The sequence below is a fragment of the Urocitellus parryii genome, chromosome 5 (genome assembly GCF_045843805.1).
Source record: "Urocitellus parryii isolate mUroPar1 chromosome 5, mUroPar1.hap1, whole genome shotgun sequence".
Taxonomy (NCBI): domain Eukaryota; kingdom Metazoa; phylum Chordata; class Mammalia; order Rodentia; family Sciuridae; genus Urocitellus; species Urocitellus parryii.
In genome coordinates, this window is record NC_135535.1 from 86,103,322 (window position 1) to 86,124,513 (window position 21,192).

A 21,192-nucleotide genomic window follows, 5' to 3' on the forward strand; every position below is an offset into this window, starting at 1 on the left:
TTGGGTGGCATCCATTTTCTTTCAGAGCTTGATATATATTATTCCAAGCACTCCTAGCTTTGAGGATCTGGGAACAGGATTGGTTTACCTCAAAATGTTACTTGTCATTTTTCTCTGGCAGCTTTTAAAGTTCCATTCTTATTCTGTTTGTTAGGCATTTTCATAATAATGTGCTTTGGTGTGGGTCTGTTGCAATTTTTTTTTTATTTGGGGTCCTGCAAGCCTCCTGTATTTGAATTTCCATTTCATTCTTTAGGTTTGGGAAATTTTGTGATATTATTTTATTGAAATATTGTGTATTCCTTTGGTTTGTATCTCTGAGACTTCATCTATCCCAGTAAATCTTAAATTTGGCCTTTGAGGTTATTCCATATTTCTTTGAAGTTCTGTTCATGGTCTTTTAACATATTTTCTCCACAGTCAACTTTGTTTTCAAATTATATATTTTGTTTTCATTACCTAAAACTTCATCTTCTGAGTTATCTAGTCTGTTAGTGATGCTTTCCATTGAATTTTTAATTTGGTTTATTGATTCCTTAATTTTGAAGATATCTGTCTGGTTTCTTTTCAGAACCTCTCTCTTTATTGAAGTCATCTTTCACTTCCTGTACTTTCTCTCTGATTTCACTCCTTATGTTGTCCTTCACCTCACAGATCAGTTTAACTAAGTACAATCTAAACTCCTCCTCTGACATTTTTTCCAGTGTGGTGTCCATGGATTCTATTTATTATTGGAGTATCTTGGTTTGTTTGGGGGCAATTTGTTCCCTTGCTTTTTCATGATGTTTGTGTGTCTACTCATCTAACAGCATGGATCTGAGGCAATAGAGTTTCAACCCTGTAGCCTTTTATGTCTCTGAATTTTTCCAGTATCTCACTCTTTATGAGGAGACAAACAACCAATGCAACAATATACAGCATTAAACTATATAGTTCTTGCTATAATGTCTACAATGATAACTGTGACAATAAACAAATTATATGATCAGTTATTGTGTACAATAAAACAGTAAGCTTGCAAAAGAGTTTACAATTTCAATGGTGCCTGGGAGAGAACAGAATTGATGTTGGATGTGATGATTATGAGGGAGGAAGAAAAAAGAAGTAGAAAATTAAAGGTAGAATGAAAGAGAACAATAGAGACTGGCTGTTAGTGGAAGAAAAGAGATAAAGAGAATGAGGGGAACCAGATAAAGAAGAGGAAAAATATAGACAAAGTCGACATTTAAATAATTAAAAATAAACATAAAAGAATACAAAATGAAACTGAAATATAATAGTCAAATATATCATAGTCCTCAAAAACCTTATTCATGAAAAATAACTGGCTTCAAAATGCTAGAAATGAGAAAAAATATGAACATGTATTAATATCCATGAACAATTAAAGTCACACTTAAACAGAAAAAAAGAAAAAGGAAAAAGAGAAAAATATTGTGAAAAGTTAAAGAATTGTTTCCTTTGCAGTTCAAAGGATTATCAACTTCCTTTCTCAACAGTGCTAAATGGGGTTATCTGGAGTATGATGCTTGCTCCACCCTCAGTGTGGGATTGCTAGAATAAGGGAGTTAATCCCATATGCAGGACTCTAGGAGGTGGGGTTTAGGCTTTGGTAGGCTCCAGGTTCTTCACTGAATGCCAATTAGTCTAGTGATTTTAAATTGGTACACCTCCAGAGCCCAGCAATTGTCAGTCCATGGTGGGAGACTGCCTTCTATGAGTCTCCCCTGGGTTCCACTTATGTAGTAGAACAGCCAATTCTTAGTCCACTCTGTCATCTGTGGACCCCAGGTTTCCTGGTCTTGAGATTCAGTCTCCAAATTCAATCTCCTCTGCCACTACCCTTCCAAATTTCTTCCAGCAGGTCTCACAAGTAGCCAGATTGGAGGCAAAAGGAGAGAGCTGGATGAGTTTTCATGGTCTCTTGTCTCCTGTGTAAACATTTCTCCATGTTTGATTTTCTCCTGGTCACTTATGGACACTCTATGTCATGCAGTATGGTTTTGCCAGACCTGTATTTTGGGCCAAAGTTAGGTTTGCTAGGAATCAGCTCCCTCAGCTGCTGGCCCCATGCAGCAATTGCAAAATTGTTTCTTCCTCTGTCCTCCGCACACATCCAGGCAGGATGTGGTTTCTTTCCCATACAAAGATATTGTGCAGCGGACCTTTCAGTCTAGTCAGGCAGTGTCTTTGATCTCTAAACTCTCCATACCCAGACATGCCTCATTCCTCCTAAAAATGCAGGTTCATTTAATTTCTTTATCCCTCCACTTTGCTCATGGAGGGTCAGCTCTGGATGGTGCCTCTGGCTGTGGCAGTGGCTGTGGCACTGGGAATTTCTTCCTTATTTTATTCTGTCCAACTTCCTGAGTCCCTGATCTGCTTTTACTGTCCAGTATTAAATTCCAGTAAAGTCTCCCCTACACTTTTTTTTTTCTTCCCCCACCTTTCTGAGAAGCTGTCTGTCTGCTTTCTTGGTTTCATGCCATGGAGCAGCCAGGAAAGTGACCTCCTCTGTTCTGCCAGCTTGAAAACCTCTCCTGGATTATTTGTTTCTTATTGTACATTTTTTGAGTTTTTAATGGTAAGGTATGGAGTATGGTATTCTTTTTACTACACTTGAGTATAATGAGATAATACATTGCTTGATATTCAGCCTCTTTTATTGTCTTGAAAGATTTATCCCAAATCAGGCTTTGGACTTACTCTGTAAGAGAGCTGATTATCAAATTTAAACAAATGCAAATTTAAAACATTTTACATTTTTGCCAGGCATAGTAGTTCACCTGTTATTCCCAGTGGCTTTGGTGGCTGAGGCAGGAGGATCACAAGTTCAAGGCCAGCCTCAGTAACTTAGTGAGGCCCTAAGCAACTTAGCGAGAACCTGACTCAAATTAAAAAATAAAAAGTTAAAAAGGGCTGGCGTGTGGCTTAGTGGTAAAGAACTTCTGGGTTCTATCCCCAGTACCAAAAAATAAAGAATGTTACATTTTATTAACGTATTAATTAAACATTATTAATGAAGTTAAATGGAATATATTCACACATGCATGCAATATGCATGAATCATATCCAGCTACCTTCTTTCTACCCTCCTTTGACCCATACTCTTTCTTATCTCTAGTAGTAACTATTCTGCTTTCAGTTCAATTTCTTTTAGTTTCCACATGTGAGAAAGAATATGTGGTACTTATCTTTCTTTGTCTTGATTATTTCACTTAATGTGTTTTCCAGTTCCATACATTTTTTAAATGACAGTATTTCATTTTTAATGGTTGAATAATACCACCATTTAGTATTTATATATTTTTATTCATTTACGGATAGGCATATAGAATGATTTATTTTGTATCTTAGTTGTTATGAATAGTATCCCAAAAACCATGGGCATGTAGGATCTCTTTTATGTTGATTTCATTCCTTTTTGCAATTCATCTATGAGTGGATTAGCTGAATCATATAGTATATTATATTTTTTGAGGAAGCTCCATAGTATTGGTGCTAATTTATATTCCCACCAACAGTGTGTAAGAGTTCATTTTCTCCACATCCTTTCCAGCACTTATTTTGTTTTTCTGATAATAGCCATTCTAAGTGGGGTAAAACCATACTGCGTTGTAGTTTTGACTTGCATTTCCCTAATGGCTAATGATTGAACATTGTTTAATATATTTATTGTCCATTAGTATTTTAAGAAGTATCTATTCAGATTATATGCCATATTTAATTGGTTTATTTGTTTCTTACAGTGAATTTTTTGAGTGTTTAATATTCTGGATAATAACCTTCTATTAGATGATTAGCAACCTGCAAATATTTTCTCCCATTCTGTAGGTCATCTCTTTACTCTGTTCATTGTTTCCTTTGCTATACAGAAGCATTTTAATTTGATGTGATTCCATTTGTCAATTTTTGTTTTTCTTTCCTGCATTTTTGAGGTCACATCCAGAAAATTATTTCATGTACCAATATTTTACAGTGTTTCAACTATGTTTTCTTCTAGTAGTTTCAGAGTTTTAGGTCTTACATTTAGATCTTTAATCTATTTTGAGTTTCTAACAAGGTGAGAAACAGAGTCAAGTTTCAGTCTTTTGAATATGGATGTCCAGTTTTCCCCGGATTCATTTATTAAAGAGGTTATCTTTTATCCTGTGTGTTTTTGCCACCTTTGTTAAGGACTTGTTGGCTGTGGATATGTAGACTTCTGGGCTTTCTATTCTGTCCTATTGAACTGTGTGTTTGTTTGAATGTCAATACCATGATGTTTTGTTTACTGTGATTCTGCAGTATGTCTTGAAATCAGATATTATGATACCTCCAGCTTTGTTCATTTTGCTCAACATTGCCTCGGCTATTCAGGGTCTTTTGTGCTTCCATATGAATTTTAGGATGTTTTTTCTTTTCATTTTGTGAAGAATATCATTTATATTTTGATGGGGATTGCATTGTATCTGTAGGTTACTTTGAGTAGTATATACATTTTAACATTAATTTGTTCAGTCCATGAACATGGGAGGTATTTCCCATTTTAGGGTCTTCTTCACTTTCATTGGTATTTTGTAGTTTTCAAAATGTAGAGATTTTTAACATCCTTAGTTAAATTTATTCCTAAGAGTTTTCTTTAATAGCTATTATGAATGGAATTGCTTTCATATTTCTTTCTCAGAAAATTTGTTATTGGAATATAGAAAAGCTATTCTTTGTTGATTTTGTATTCCACCTTACTGAATTTGTTTAATAGTCTTGGTGCAGTTTTTTATATTTTTCTACACATAGAATCACATCATCTGCAAACAGGGATAATTTGAATTTTCCCTTACTATTTGTATATTTTTAATTTTTTTCAGAGCCTAATTGCTCTGGCTGAAACTTTTAGTACTATATTGAATAACATTGGTGATAGGGGACTTCCTTGTCTTGTTCCTGATCTTTGAGTAAATGCTTTCAGTTTTCCTCATTCACTATGATGTTGGCTATGTATTTGCTGTAAATAGCTGTTATTATGTTGACGTATGATCTTTCCATACTTAATTTGTTCAGGGATTTTATCATGAAGGGATGTTGAATTTTATCAAATGCTTTTCCTGCATCTGTTGAGATTGTAATTTTTGTACTTCATCCTGTTGATGTGAAATATATATTTATTGTCTACTACATTTAATCATTTTTTGCAATTCTAGAGTAAAACCAACTTGATCATGGTGTATTATCCTTTTGATATGCTCTTGAATTTTATTTGCTAGTATTTTGTGGACTGTTTTTACATCTATATTCATCAGGGATTTGGGCCTATAGTTTTCTTTCTTTCTTTCTTTCTTTTTTTTTTTGTTGTTGTGTCCTTGTTAGGTTTAGGTAACAGGGCAATGCTGGCCTCCTACAATGAGTTTGGAAGGGTTCTCTCTATTTCAAGTCTGTAGAATAATCTGAGAAGAAATTGTTTTATTCTTTTAAATTTTTGTAAAATGCAGCATTAAAACCACCCAGTCCTAAGCTTTTTTTTCACTGGGAGACTTTTAATTACTGATTTAATCTCCTTACTGTTGTCAGTCTGCTTGGACTTTTTATATCTCTTTATTCAATTTTGGTGGGTCATAGATGTCCAAAAATTTGTCCATTCTCCTTAAGAAGGGATGTTGTCCATTTTCAACTTGTTAGCATATAGTTTTTTTAAAAAAATAATCCCTAAAATATAATTTATATTTTTATGGTATCAGTTTTAATGTTTCCTTTTTCATCTCTAATTTTTTAAATTTGTTTTCATTATTACTTTATTTTTATTGGCTAGTCTAAAGGTTTGTCAATTATGATTTTTCTAAGAACCAATTTTTTGTTCCATTGATCCTTTTTATTTTTTGTCTCTATTTTTTTTTATTTCTATGCTGATCTTTTTTATTTCTTTCCTTCTAATTTTAGGTTGGTTTGTTGATTTTCTTCTAGATATTTTGAATATTTTTTACCTTTTTTCTTGATCATCTTTTTGGTTTGATGGTTTATTGTATCGATAATGTTTAGTTCTTTTCTCCTTTGTGTATCCACTCTTCAAGTGGGAGTTACACTTTCACATGCTATTATAGTGGGTAGTTATCCTTCTTAAACTTCTGGATGCAGGACTACCTTAAGCATTTTTTTTTTAGACTGGTTCTGATGGTTGTGATTCCTTGTTTTTGCTTATTTTAGAAGATCTTTATTTCTTCTTCATTTGTGAAGGGTAGCCTTGCTGGATATACTAATTAGGTCAGTTGTAATTTTCTTAGGAGGAGGAGTTGGAATATATCGTTCTATTCCATTCCTTCTGCAAAGAAATCTGCTGTTAAACTAATTGGACTGTCATTAAATATGATTTGGTGATTTTAAAATTCTTTCTTTATCCTGTACCTTGTTTTTTTTTTCTTTTTTTTTTTTTTTCCGTAGGAATGGAACCTAAGGACACTTACCACTGAGCCACATTCAATCCTTTTTTTTTTTTTTTTTTTTTTTTAGACAAGGACTTGCTAAGTTGCTGAGACTGACCTCATACTTGTGATCCTCCTGCCTCAAACTCTGGAGTCCCTGGAATTATATGCATTCACAACAATGCCCAGCTGTTCTGTAGTTTTGATAATTTGAGTTTACTATGCCATGGTGAAAATATTTTGTGGTCTTGCTTTTTGTTTGTTTGTTTGCTTGTTTGTTTTAAGATGGAATCTTATAAGCATAAACCACTACTTCTGGCTTGTGTGAGGAACTATTAGCTCCCTGTATGTGGATGTTTATGTTTTTCCCAAGGTTAGGAAAGTTCTGTGCTATAATTCCATTGAAAATATTTTCTATGTCCTTAACTTTTATATCCTCATGTATGGGTATTACAAAGATGCAGTTGTTTTTTTCATTTAATGGTTTCCCAGAGTTCTTGAATGTTTTCCTTTTCCTTCTCCTCAACCCTTTCCTCTTTTGTCTGATTGGGATATTTCAGTTGACTGAGACGTTTCAAAAGACCTGTCTTCAAATTCAGATATTCTTTCTTCTACTTTATCAAGTGTCATTGCAGCTTTCAGCTAAATATTCATTATTTGACTTATTGAGCTGTTCATTTCAAAGATTTGCTTAGTTAGTTTTCAAAATCTCTCTCTTTACTGAATTTCTCATTCATATCCTGCATTATCTGTCTAGTTTCATTTAGGGTTTATTAGTATTATCTTGGATCTTAAGATTTTTTATAATTCTTTTTCATTCTTTATCAGTTGTTCCATCCATTTTGATTTCTTTGGAATCTGTTTCTAAGAGTTCTGATCTTTTGGAAGGATTATATTACTTTGTTTTCTAAAATATTTCTTGTGTTTCTATATTTATATTTATTTGCATACCCAGGGAGCCACATCCCCAGCCCTATTTTGTATTTTATTTAGAGACAAGGTACCTCTGAGTTATTAATTGACTTGCTAAGTTGCTAAGGCTGGCTTTGAACTCATGATTCTGCTGCCTCAGCCTCCTGAGCTGCTGGGATTACAAGTGTGTGCACCCAGCACTGGCTTTCTTAATAAATGTTTTGAACATGAATGGATGCTATATTTGAAGAAAAAACAAATGATCATATTAATTGGTGCATTAAAATCATTTGTCCATATTCAGTACCCATTGACAATAAAAGCTCTCGGAAAAACAAGATGATAAATTTCTCAACTTGATAAAGAAGATCTATGTAGATCTAAAAATACATGACACAGAACCACCATTTGACCCAGTTAGCCCACTCCTCAGTTTATACTTAAAGTGCTCAAAATCAGCACACTATAGTGATACAGCCACATCAATGTTTATAGCAGCTCAACTCACAATAGCCAAACTATGTAACCAACCTAGATGCCCTTCAAGAGATGAATAGATAAAGAAAATGTCTGGAAAATATGTACACAATGGAATATTACTGACCCTTAAATAAAAATGAAATTATGACATTTGCACGTAAATGGATGGAGCTGGAGAAAATCATGCTAAGTAAAATAAGCCAATCCCCAAAAAACCAAAGGCTGAATGTTTTCTCAGATATGCAGATGCTAATTCACAATAAGATAGGGAGGGCTAGGGAAGAATAGGGTTACTTGGATTAGGTAGAGGGAAGTGAAGGGGGCGTCTAGAAGTAGGAAGGAGAGTAAAATGAATCAGACATTATTACATTATAGTACATACGACTACACAACTGGTATGATTCTACATAATGTGCAACCAAAAGAATTAGAAATTATACTCCACTTATGTACAACGTATCAAAGTGTATTATACCATAATGTCTAATTAGAGCAAATAATAAATAAGGTTTAAAAAATGGCCAGAGAGAGATAAGAGGAATTTTAAAAGACAAATAATAAAACTCTTGAAAGAAAAATATTTACTGATTGTACTAAGTGCTTTTAGTTGTTATATCCTTTAGTCCTAGAAATAATTTATCTAAAACATTCAGTGTAATATATTTATTTTTATTGATTTTTTAAAATAAATGACAATGGAATGCATTACAATTCATATTACACATGTAGAGCACAATTTTTCATACCTCTGGTTGTATATAAAGTATGTTCACACCAATTTGTGTCTTCTTACATGTACTTTGGATAATGATGTCCATCACATTCCACCATCATTGTTAACCACCTTCCCCTCCCACCCCTCTGCCCTATCTAGAGTTTGTCTATTCCTTCCCTGCTCCCCCTCCCTACCCCACTATGAGTCAGTCACCTTATATCAGAGAAAACATTCAGCATTTGTTTTTTGGGGTGATTAGCTAACTTACTTAGCATTATCTTCTCCAACTCCATCCATTTACATGCAAATGCCGTAATTTTATTCTCTTTTGTTGCTGAGTAATATTCCATTGTGTATATATGCCACATTTTTTTCATCCATTCATCTAGTGAAGGGCACCTAGGTTGGTTCCACAGTTTAGCTATTGTGAATTATGCTGCTATAAACATTGATGTGGCTGTGTCCCTGTTTTTAAGTCCTTTGAGTATAGACTGAGGAGAGGGATAGCTGGGTCAAATGGTGGTTCCATTCTCAGTTTTCCAAGGAATCTCCATACTGCTTCCCATAGAGACTCATAATAGGGCTCCATAAAGGTGGAGCAGCGATCACCATTATTATTATTGTTGTTATTATTATTATGAATCATGCATATTGTTAGTCACATTTTGAAGTGAGTGATCATGGTAGAACACAGGGAAACAGCAAAAGAGAGCCTGCAACCTTATAAGATTCATAGACCTGGGACAACAGATAGTAAGAGAAACAAAATATCCTTGGCATCTGCCACACTGCCTTCAAAGCTGGAGGAGGGGCTGTTACAGTATTAATTTTAGAAGAAAGGAAACTGTCTGGGGTGAGAAGGGGTGGGACTTACATTTATTAAGAGCCTATGCTATGCTATGTTTTCACATGTCTTAGTATCAACTTAAAATAACTCTGGGAAGTAACTTCGGTATCTCAACTTATAGATGAGAATGCCAGAATTTTCTCTTTCATCTTAAATTTGTATTTTTGTCTTTCTATACTCTTAATGTTTTTGTTATTTTCCTTATTTCATTCTTTCCTTCGTCCATTAATTTACTTATTAACTCCTTCGTCTCAAGGAGCCAGAGAAGAATTTATTTATTTACAGAAATAAATATAATTTTAAAAAATCTGCTGTGTAGACTTCAGGTTACATATCTAAATGGACTACAAACCTGTAAGGATTTTGGAACTTTGGAGTAGCTAGGATTGTCAGCATCCACACTGAAAGTTTGTTAAGACTCTCTTTCACCTTTACCCCAGTAAAGGGGATATATGCCCTCCCCCAGCTTTGAAGTCAGTGTGGCAGATGCCAAGGATATTTTGTTTCTCTTACTATCTGTTGTCCCAGGTCTATGAATCTTATAGGATTGCTGTCTCTCTTTCTACCAGGATCACTCACTTCAGAATGTGGCTGTTCACCTCCTACTTTGATTCTTCTTTGTGAAGGAGGAAGTGAGTGCTCAGCACTTCCATCTAGCCATCTTGGAATCCTAAATAATATATTTTAGAGCTTGCTTTGCTTCCTAGTTTCTATATTTTGTGCTTGTTTTTACAGTACGATCTAAGCAGAAGAACTCTAGTTGAGAGCTCTTGTGAAGTTCAGTGGAGTTGTGCTCTCATTTTAATTGCTTTTAAAAATACTATAATTGTTCCAGTGTTATGCTAGAGTGTGTATGTTTGGGCCTTAGCATTAAGGTAGCAGACATCTGAAGTGGGGATTGGAACAGAAAGAAAATGACTCTGAACTCAAGAGGACACTAACAGTCATGTCCCTCTGTCCTTGTGTGTTTGTTTGTTTGTTTGTTTGTTTATTTATTTATTTATTAGACTTCTGACAAGAAAGATTCTGAAGCTGAAAAAGGTGAACTGGAGATGAGATTATTAAGTGAATCGATTTCAGCAGGTATTCTAAGTTACATTTTCATAATTTGACTTTATTGAGATTCTCTTCTTACAAAAATAATACAAGGTCATTTCAGACATTGCAGACATTGTAGAAATATATTAAAGTAAAAGTTTTCCTTAGTTTCTCCCCTGAGTAAACCAGTATTAATAGATTAATTTACTGTCTCTTTGGATTTTAATAAGATCATGGAATCCTATCATACAAATATTTTGGTTGAAAATTATTTTTTCCACTTAACATTATGTGATATACATAGAATACAATATACATTGTAAATAAATAATTAACATTACTTACTTAAAAGTAAGAACAAATGATAACTTCACTTTTTTCTAGTAGCTGTATAATTCCAATCAAATAATAGAACATTATTCAAATCCCTATTGATAGCATTAAAGTTATTTCTACTTTTTATTTATACACAGTGATGCAGTGAGTTTTCACAAGCACACATACACATCAGGAATTTCTCTACACTTTTGAGGGACTATAAGTTTTTGTATTTAATCTTGTCCTGTCAAATAGCAATTGGATATGTGAAAATGATCTTTTTTAAAAAATAGTTATTTTTTTTTTATTACTGGGAATTGAACCCCGAGACATTCTATCACAGAGCACATCCCCAGCCCTTTTTATTTGTTATTTTTGAGATAGAGTCTTGCTAAGTTGCTTAGGGGGTCATTAAATTGCTGAGGCTGGCTTTGAATTTGTAATCCTCCTGCCTCAGCCTCTCAAGTCACTGGGATTACAGGCATGAACCCAGCTAATTTGTCAATATTTCAGTTTGATATTTTTAAAATATTTTGTTAGCTATAGTTGGATACAATACTTGTATTTTATTTTATTTTTTATGTGGGTGCTGAGGATCGAACCCAGCACTTCACACATGCTAGGTGAGCATTCTACCACTGAGTTACAACCCCCAATCCCTCAGTTTGATATTTATAGCTATCTTTTCCATGACTTGTATCAGTATTCTTCTTCCCCGATAACCTTTAAAGAACCTATTTTCTATATATTTCTAAGCATGTTTTTCATGATGAGCCTCTTGTCCACTTTTTTACTTTTTCTAACACACCTTTGATTTAGCAATCACCTGGGCTTATATATTTATATTTTCTATAACCCTAACTGGGTAATCCTCCTACTAGAAATAGGATATTACAGTCAATTATTAAACTTCTATCAATAATACTATGGCTTTCTATGTAGTGATGCCCAAATAATATATATCATAATGATCTAAATGTAACCACAGGATTATTTCTTGTTTTCCTTTTAGGTGAATAAATTTTTAATTGAATACATTTAAAAATTGAAGACTGCAATGTATTCAATGAATGTACACAAGAGAAAAATGGGAAGTTACTTAGTTCAAAAATTTTTTGGTTATTTCCATTAATTTTCAGTACATGCTTTCCACGGATTAAATTCACTGCCATCTTAGTGTGCTTTCTTTTATGGGAAAGGAAAACTGTGATAATAAATAATACTAGCAGTTCCTGTACTTTCTCTATGTGTCTAGCACCAACTCTTTATGTATATTAACTCATTCTTCTGCCAAATTCTATTAGCTGCTACTATTATATCCATTTCATAGTTGAAAAAACTCACATAAGATGTTACTTAGCATGTCTTGAATAAGATCACATAGCTAATTAAATGTGAAATGTCTAAGTGGTCTGACTTTTCTTCTAGAAGCATTTTGGTGAAGGGTGGGAATAGTCCCTATGATATGTAACTTCCAATATTGCCTCTGATTGTGTACTGGATAAGGGAAATAATAGAATTTCCCATAGAATTTTGGAAAAACAGATATTATACAATCTGGTTTCTTCATTTTTCAAACCTCCATCCCTATTTATCTATGAGCTGGGCCTATTTTTATTGAAAAAATTTCACTTTTATTTCATACATGGACCAAAATTTACTTTTTCATCATTTACCTTTTTTTTTCTTTTGGAGTTTTAGCCCCATTATTTTTAATTTTAAGAAATTAGTTTGGACCCTATTAAAAAGTGAAACACTTCATGAAAGGACTTTGTTTTTCATTTTTCTCCATAGCAGTTTTACAAATAATAGATATTTTACTCATTTATCTCTCCCCTAGGAAAGCTAATATGAAGATCATAATTTTTTGCTTATTTAGTTCTGTGCTGTAACCCCAGCCAGTGGCTAGCAGCAAGAAGTAACTCAATAAGTACTTGTTCAACATTTTAAAAAATAGTTTGATAATTATCAAATTTTGTGTCAAACCATTTTTATCTTTTATATAAGATTTTTTAAAATAATAACACATGGTTATCATATGCATATTCCTAAAATGATGGTATGAAAATATAAATATAAATGGAGCCTGCACCCGAGCATTACACATGTGTATTCCCATCTCTATGATTAGCTCTGTGAACAGTTCTGAGTTATGCACTTTTTGCAAAGTCTTAGTAGCTACTTACATAAAAACTTCCTTCATCAATATTAGATTTTTTTCTTTTCACTCCTAAGAAAATACAAAAATATTGTGACCTATTTAGAAATGGTATCAATCTGTTTACCTCTAGCACAGTTATACCTGATAGAGAATACTACTGAAAAGCCATTTATATATGAAGACAATGAGGTGGATTTATGCCAATTCACAACTCTAGGTGGAGTGTACCACTTGGATATTTTGGAGCTTCCCCCACAGTATAAACCAGTAAAGGGCTGGATGATTGTACAAGTAAGTAAATTCTTTAATATAAACATAAGTAAAATAGTTGCTTATGCCTTTACTTCATATTGAATGATCTGAACATCTAATAAACTGTGAACACTATTAATCACAAAGAACAAATACTAAAGGACATTAACAGATTCTAAAACAATATGATTTTTTAAATTAGAATTCACATGTTAACTTAATTGTAAAAACCTACATCACTCACGTTTGAAAGTACTGAATTGGCCTTAATAATGATAGATGAGACCAGAGGTTGGGAGACTTTTTCTGTAAAAGACCAGATGGTAAATGTATTCAGCTTTGTGGGCCACACTAGCTCTGTTGAAAGCACTCAACACTGCTCTTATAGTGCTAAAATGACTGTGTGTAAACAAATGCACATGTTTGCGTTCTACTTCAATTATATTTACAAAAAGCAGTGGCGGGAGGGATTTCTCAGGGGCCACAGTTTGTAGACTCATCTAGATCTGTGGTTGAACAGAAACATGAGAAACCACTGACATCATCTGGGAATTTGCTAGAAATGTGAATTCATGAACCTCAAAGTTACTGAATCAGAAACCCCAATGGTGAGGCTCAGCAATCTATGTTTTAACAAAACACACCCTGAAGTTTGAGAATCACTGGTATGAATCTTAATTATATAAAATGTGATCCAGTAGCACTGAACCAGCTGTGGTGGCATCACAAGGGGATATCTAAGAAATGCATATTTTGAGTGATCTCAGATCTATTGAATCTTCATTTTGACAAGAGGGATTTGAGAGATGATTCACATGCACATAAACATTTAAGAAGCACTGATTCAGGTGACACTGGTGCTGCCATTCACAGAACATGCTTGGAGTGGTAAGAATACTGATGACAGCAGTTGCTATATCATCTTTCAAGGAGTTTCATACTCCTGTTTTATAAGTAATAACATTTTCACCGGTATTGACTTGGTTTCTTTTAACCTCATGGTGGCTGCATCCAGAGCATACTGCCATATATTCCAAGTTATGCTGTCAGAGTCCACTCCTATTTTTCTTCTCTCCCCCCACCTTTCCCTTCTCTCTCTTTCTCCCTCTCTCTAGTAACTCAGTATATACACAGACTACCAGTTACTTCGCACACACAATCCCATCCGTTAAGGACTTTGGTGCATTGTTTAAATAAGTGTTTCTTAGTGGTTTTTTTTTTTTTTTTTTTTTTTGTAGTTTGGAGCCTTTGTAGAAGACACTTTTTTTCCTTGTCACCCCCCAACAAAATTTTAAACCACAGATACACCATGTATCTGTTTGTGTGATATATATATATATATATATTTGGGCTATGTATTTGAGAGATTATTTTTGGCCCACCCCACTCAACCAATTTTGATATTGCCATTCTTTCCCCTTTCTCCCCACAAATAAGAGTTCATTTAATAGAGCAAGCCTGGGAGAGAGCATCTGGCATGTAATTTCTTCAAAGGATGTATTTGAATCTTCTCTCCATACTTGAGGAACCACCCAAAGAGTAGGGTAGTTAAAGGGAGGCCTTCAAAGCTATTTATCCATCAAAAATTTTATGTTCTTGAATTTTATGAGAATGTCCTCATCCACCTTCACTTCATGCTCTGGTTGGAACCCAAAACATCCTCCTTCACACTCATTTTTCTTTCTCTTGCAACAAAGAGGACTTCTTCCTTTTTTCCCAAGATTTTTTTCAACAACTTCTTACTTCCTCTAGAATCATGCCTCAACCAGTGTTTCTCTGTTTTATGATATTTTAAATTTCCCCGTTTCCTAGATGCTTCTCTGCTACATTCTTAAAATACACAAATCTCCCTTATCCTAGAAAAATCTGCTGTTGGCTTTACTTTCACCCTCTCATTTCTGTACTTCTTGAAAGGTTATCTACACTTCTTTTTACCTATGTGTCCTTCCTGAGGTTTTAGTGTGTGATTTGGAGTCCTATAGATCTGGTACTTCCTTGCAGTCATCTCATAAACTTTGGAAAATGGCTTGATTTCTCTAAGTCTTAATTACCTTCTCTGTTAAATATTGACATTTGTAGGATTTATCTGAGGAATAAAATGTTGGAGAAGCTCTAGAACCTGGCCCATAGGAAGTTCTGTAATTATAGTGATATTTTTCCCTCAATCATTTATCTTTCAATTTTGTTGTGACATTTACTAGTCAGGCTTCAGCTAAATGGGACCAAACTTCAGTGCTTATTAAATCATATATTTTACTTAGTAATAGTTACATCTTTAACTGTTACTAGTCACTTTCTAACATGGTGGTGTTTTGGTCATTTTTAAAAGATACTCCAAGAAGGATTACAGAAATTCACATATCCTCCAGAAACCGTGGAAGACTTTGATACAGAAAATGCTTTTCCGCCTATAGAGGTCACGCTCAAGGTTCATGAGAATGTGATCTTTTTCGAAGATCCTAAGGTTGTAAGGTGGGATGCTGAAGGTACAACAATGCCTTAGCCAGCTTCTTTTTTCCACATTTTTATTGGTGCATTATAATTGTACATGTTGATGGAATTTGTTGTTACATATCCATACATGCACATGACATAACAATATAATTTGGCTAATATCATTCCCCAGCACTTGCGCGCCCCCTCCCCACTTCCCACCCCTTGGCCCATTTCCTCTATTGATCTCCCTTTGATTTTAGGAGATTGACCCCCAGCTTTCTTTTCCTTTTTTCTCTCTAACTTCCATATATTCAAGAAAACATATGATCCTTAACTCTCCGAGCCTGACTTATTTCACCTAATGTGATAGTCTCTGGTTCCATCCATATCTGCAAATGACATAATTTCATTTTTCTTTCTGAAGGAATAAGACTTCATTGTACATATATACCACATTTTCTTTATCCATTCACCCATTGATGGATACCTAGGCTGGTTCCATAGTTTGTCTATTGTGAATTGTGCTGCTAGGAACATGGGTATGCATGTATCACTGTAAATAAGATGACTTTAATTCTTTAGGATAAATTCCAAGGAGTGGTATAGCTGAGTCATGTGGTGATTCCATGCCTAGTCTTTTGAAGAACCTCTACACTGATTTCCTTAGAAGATGTACCAATTTATAGTCCCACCAACAGCGTAAAAGTGCTCCCTTTTCTCTACATCCCCTCCAGCCTTTATTTTTGTTTGTATTCTTGATGAGTGCCATTCTGACTGATGTGAGATGAAGTCTCAGTGGAGTTGATTTGCATTTCCCTAATTGCTAATGATGTCAAACATTTTTTCATATATTTGTTAGCCATTTATATTTATTCTTTTGAGAAGTGTCTATTTAATTCTTTTGCCTATTTATTAATTGGGTTGTTTAATTTTTTGGTGTAAAGGTTTTTTTTTGAGCTCTCTATGTATTCAAGATATTAATCCTCTGACAGAATAATAACTAATAAAGATGTTCTCTCATTCTGTGGGTTCTCTATTCATATTCCTAATTGTTTCTTTTGCTGTGCAGAAGCTTTTTAATTTGATGCTGTCCCATTTGTTAATTTTCAGTATTATTTCCTTAACTCTCAGGGTCCTACTGAGAAAGTTGTTGCCTGTGCTGAAAACTCCTCTATGTTTTATTTAGGAGTTGCATAGTTTCTAATTCCTAGGTCTTTGATCTATTTTGAATTGATTTTTGTACAGAGTGAGAGGTAAGGGTCTAATTTCATTCTTCTACGTATGGATAACCAGTTGTCTCCTCATCATTTGTTTAAAAGGCTGTCTTTTCTCCCATGTATGTTTTTGGTATCTTTGTTAAGGATCAGATGACTATATCTGAGTGTGTTTGTCGCTGTCTTCTAATTCTGTACCATTGGTCTGTGTGTTTTTATGCAAGCACCATGCAGTTTTTGTTACTATATCTCTGCAGTATAATTTGAAGTCAGGTATTGTGATGTCTACAGCAATGCTTTTTGGCTTAAAATTGCCTTGCTTAGCTAGCTTTTGTAAGTATGTAATAAAAAGAGAGACAATAATATAAATCCTCAAATTGAACAGAAAACATAGTCTATAAACTGATTTTCTCTTTTCATAATGTCAGGTATAGGGTCTTTGTTGTTTGCTCTTGATACAAATGGATAGAGTTGGAATTTTAAAGTTTATTGAATTTTGTTAGTTCCTAAATTGTTAGTTTGACATAATCTATGAATAATTACTTTATGGTTATATCATTATGTTTAAAAATGGATGAAAGTATCTCAAATGCTTCATAAAATAACTTCCACTGTCTCATAAAAATCAGATTGAGGTGATTAATCTTTTATTTTAATGTTAATCATGTATAAATTGCAAACAAGTATTGGAAAACTAGTCACTGTATACTATTTTACAATTTTTGATTCTTGATCCAAGGCAAATTGTTGCTTAGTCACACTATTAAAATACAGAGCTATAAAATCAGATGTACCAACAAAAATAGAAGCTAATGATTAGATAATCATTACCAAATACTTCTTTGGAGGTAAGCTAGCTGAATTTTGGGAAATCTCCATCTGGTAAATTTGTGGGTACAGTATAAAAAACCAAGATGAAAACTGTGGAGCTTTATTTTTAGGGTTGTTTTATATCCATTTATTTTGAAAGGATTTATATACTTGGGAACAGACAAGATCATTAAGGCAAAGAGCTCTTATTCCATTTTTGTTACAGGGGCAGAGAACTTAATAACTCATATCAAAAGAGGTAAATGTTAATATTTTGTGGTTTAAATTTTTCTTATGAATACTCCAGTGCATACATTTCTGCTTGTGTAGACAGAGCCACATACATTTATGTTCTAGAAGTTGTTTATTACATGGAAAAGTATATTTCTAACAGACTAAACTACAAAATACATCAAACTGAACAATTATGTAATTTCTTCTTTCTTGTTGCTTTAAAGATGTCACATTCATAGAAATGCTCCTAAAAATTGCATTTAAATTATACACACTAAATTAGAATGACAAGTTATCTAACTCAATTTATGGAAATATGAACTATGTAGAATTTATGTAATGGCATTAATTAGCAACAACTTCCAACCCCTGAAAATTTTAAACTCTGGGGAAGCTTTTTGTGCTTCAAAATTTGGAGACTTATAGGCAATAATTTTTATCTTTACAAATTATTTTTGCTAGTGTAGCAGTATTTGTCAGTGTAATTGTATTTATTATTTGATTTTAAGAACAAAAACTAGTCAATAGAAGCTTCCATGTGAGAAGATGAAAGAACTAACTGGAAATGAAGATAACATCTGGGAAGAGAATGGTTTATTCATCCATCCTATAAATATGCTAAACCATAAGATATATGGAGATAAATGAGAGTAGTTCCTTCCTCTTGAGGTTTTCAGACTTGTAGGAAAGGCGCACAGGGAAAACATTTCCATGCCATGTGGTAGGTGCTAGAATAGACATGAAGTGCCACAGAACACAACAGGGACCTTGGGGGACTTTCTCATAGGATGGTCGTGGAACAGGGCTTTAGACACAAAGAAAATATGTGCATGGAAGCATTTTCTGTCCTCTTGGGTGTATACCTAAGAGTGGGATTGAGGAGTAATTTTACATGTAGCTTTTTAACAAACTGCCAAACTGTTTTTCAAAGTGCTGTACCATTTTCCATGTCTACTAGCAATGTATGGTTTCATTTCTCCATGTCCTGACCAACATTTATTATCTGTCATCTTTCTGGTAGACATTAAGTAGACTCTCATTGCAGTTTTAATTTGTATTTCCCTAATGACTAATAGTGTAAAACATGCTTATTAGTCTTACATATATCTTCTTTGGCAAAATGTTTATTCAAATCATTTTCCCATCTTAAACTGGCTTTTACTGAGTTGTAAGAGAAACAGAAGACCACATATTGTATGATTGCATTTATATGAAAAGTCCCAAAAGGGTAAATCTTTGGAGACAAGAAGTATATTAATAGCTGCCTGGGACAGAAGGTTGGGAATGAATTGTAAATAGACATAGGGATCTTGGCCAGGTGCAGTGACACAGGCCTGTAATCCCAGCAACTCTGGAGGCTAAGGCAGGAGAATTGTGAGTTCAAAGCCAACTTCAGCAATTTAGCAAGGCTCTAAGCAACTCAGCAAGACCCTGTCTCTAAATTAAATATAAAAAAGGGCTGGGGATGTGTCTCAGTGGTTAAGTGCCCCTGGATTTCATCCCCAGTACCAAAAAAAAAAAAAAAAATAGACATAGGGATCTTAATATGGGGGAGATAAAAATAAAAATGTTCTATAACTGGATTATATAATGGTTATACAACTGGTTAAATTTAATATCAATTTACTAAAATCAGGTGAATTTTAAAGTTTTTTTAAAACAAAGGTGAAGAGAGTTTCTCTAAAATGTTGAGGAGGAGTATTCTAGGAAGAACGAACTACATGTGCAAAGACACAGGAGTAAACATCAGGAGAGAATGAAAAGTGGGGCTGAAAACAGGTGTGAGAAATATCAAGGGACAAAGTCAGTGTCAAAGGTCCACTCTGAAGGTCTTAACAGAGTTTGGACTTGATCCTAGCAGCACAGAAACTCCCAGAAAATTTAGCTTAATTTTGAGCTTCTGTTCTTAAAGTAAAGATCAATTTATACACACTGTGGTTATTTAGATAGTTTCATTCATCTTATCATAGGAAATTATAATAATTCATCTTATCATGAAATTATCACTTTCTTCCTTCACTATAAAGGTAAACGTTGGAGAACTGATGGCATCAGTAATGTATCTTACGATGCAGAAGCAAGACTTATATCATTCAGCCTGGAAACTTTTGGTCCTGTTACCTTGATTCAAGACTCTCATGTTAACATGCCATTCCTGTCATGGGAATTAAAACCACTTGAAATTAATAATGTACTTTTAATTGTGACTACACTTTTTACTGAAATTCAGATACAAATTAAGGTGAGTTACTATTATAACAAGTCTGTGTATATGTCAAAAAATCACCACTGGTTTATATATTGTCTTTTGTGATTACATCCAGACTTTGTTCTGAGTCATTGTTTCTAAATAAGATATTGATTGAATAAACATGCAATGACATGTAAGTAGTGAGGCTCAAATATGTATCCTAAAGTTCCTAGAGTTAGAACAATTAATGGACCAACAAGTCTGGTTGTGGTATGACTTGTGGTATCATCCAACCATATGTAATCCCCTTGGATTAGGTCTCCCTCTGAATGAGACTTATTGCTTATCAGTCAGAAATTACACAGCCTGAAATTTATAAAGCCACAAGTGGATTAGTGGCTGCCTGGGGCTGAGAATGAAGATTAATTAAAAATTAGTGTAAGGGATTTTATTAGGTGGGATGAAAATGTTCTAAAACTGATTTATGTGATAGTTTTACTACTAAAAATAATTGGATTCTATATGTGAAATGAGTGGATTTTGTGATATGTAAAATATATTTCAATGAAGTTATTTTAAGATTCTTTAGACTTCCTTATGAGTGTTGTAGAAAAATCAAAATATTATCAAGCTTTGCTTTTAAAACAAGATGGGATGAGAGAGCACTCTGGACTGTCAATGCTGTAATGGCCCTTAAAATATTTGATACATCATCACATTTTATATGGGGGTAAACTGAGGCCCAAGGCATCAGGAGGTTAAGTGACCTTCCTAAGATTGCATAGAGGGTTATAATGGGGGCTTCCTGTCAGGGCTTCCAACCCATCTGGTGCTACTGTGCTTATGCCATCCCAGCAGCACTGAAGATTCCTGAGCATACTCTTACTCTAGGCTGATGGAAAATTATGAACACTTTCAGTGTCCATTTTTTAATATGAAGGCTGAAATGCCAAGGGTTGTAGAGTGCATTTTCAAGTCAGATTTTAAAGGAACATCTGTACTATATAATGGACTAGTTATTCTATTGAGCTCCTGAAATGTGATTAGTCCAAATTAACATGTGCTATAGTTGTAAAATACATATCAGATTTTGAATACTTAGTATAAAAATGCAAATTGTCTCAATAGTTTTATACTGATTATGTATTGAAATATTTTAGACATATTGGGCTAAATAGGATATAATAAACTT

General features: G+C 33.9%; 1 protein-coding gene across 1 annotated transcript in view; it reads left to right on the forward strand.

Moving 5' to 3' along the window:
* Window positions 1-21,192, forward strand: part of Dnai7 (dynein axonemal intermediate chain 7) — a 73,491-nt gene that overhangs the window by 48,427 nt on the left and 3,872 nt on the right. Inside the window, exons 10-13 of the mRNA XM_026392375.2 lie at window positions 10,354-10,429; window positions 12,994-13,154; window positions 15,445-15,601; window positions 19,837-20,051. Coding sequence (XP_026248160.2) covers window positions 10,354-10,429; window positions 12,994-13,154; window positions 15,445-15,601; window positions 19,837-20,051 — 609 coding nt within the window. The remainder of the gene's footprint in view (window positions 1-10,353; window positions 10,430-12,993; window positions 13,155-15,444; window positions 15,602-19,836; window positions 20,052-21,192) is intronic.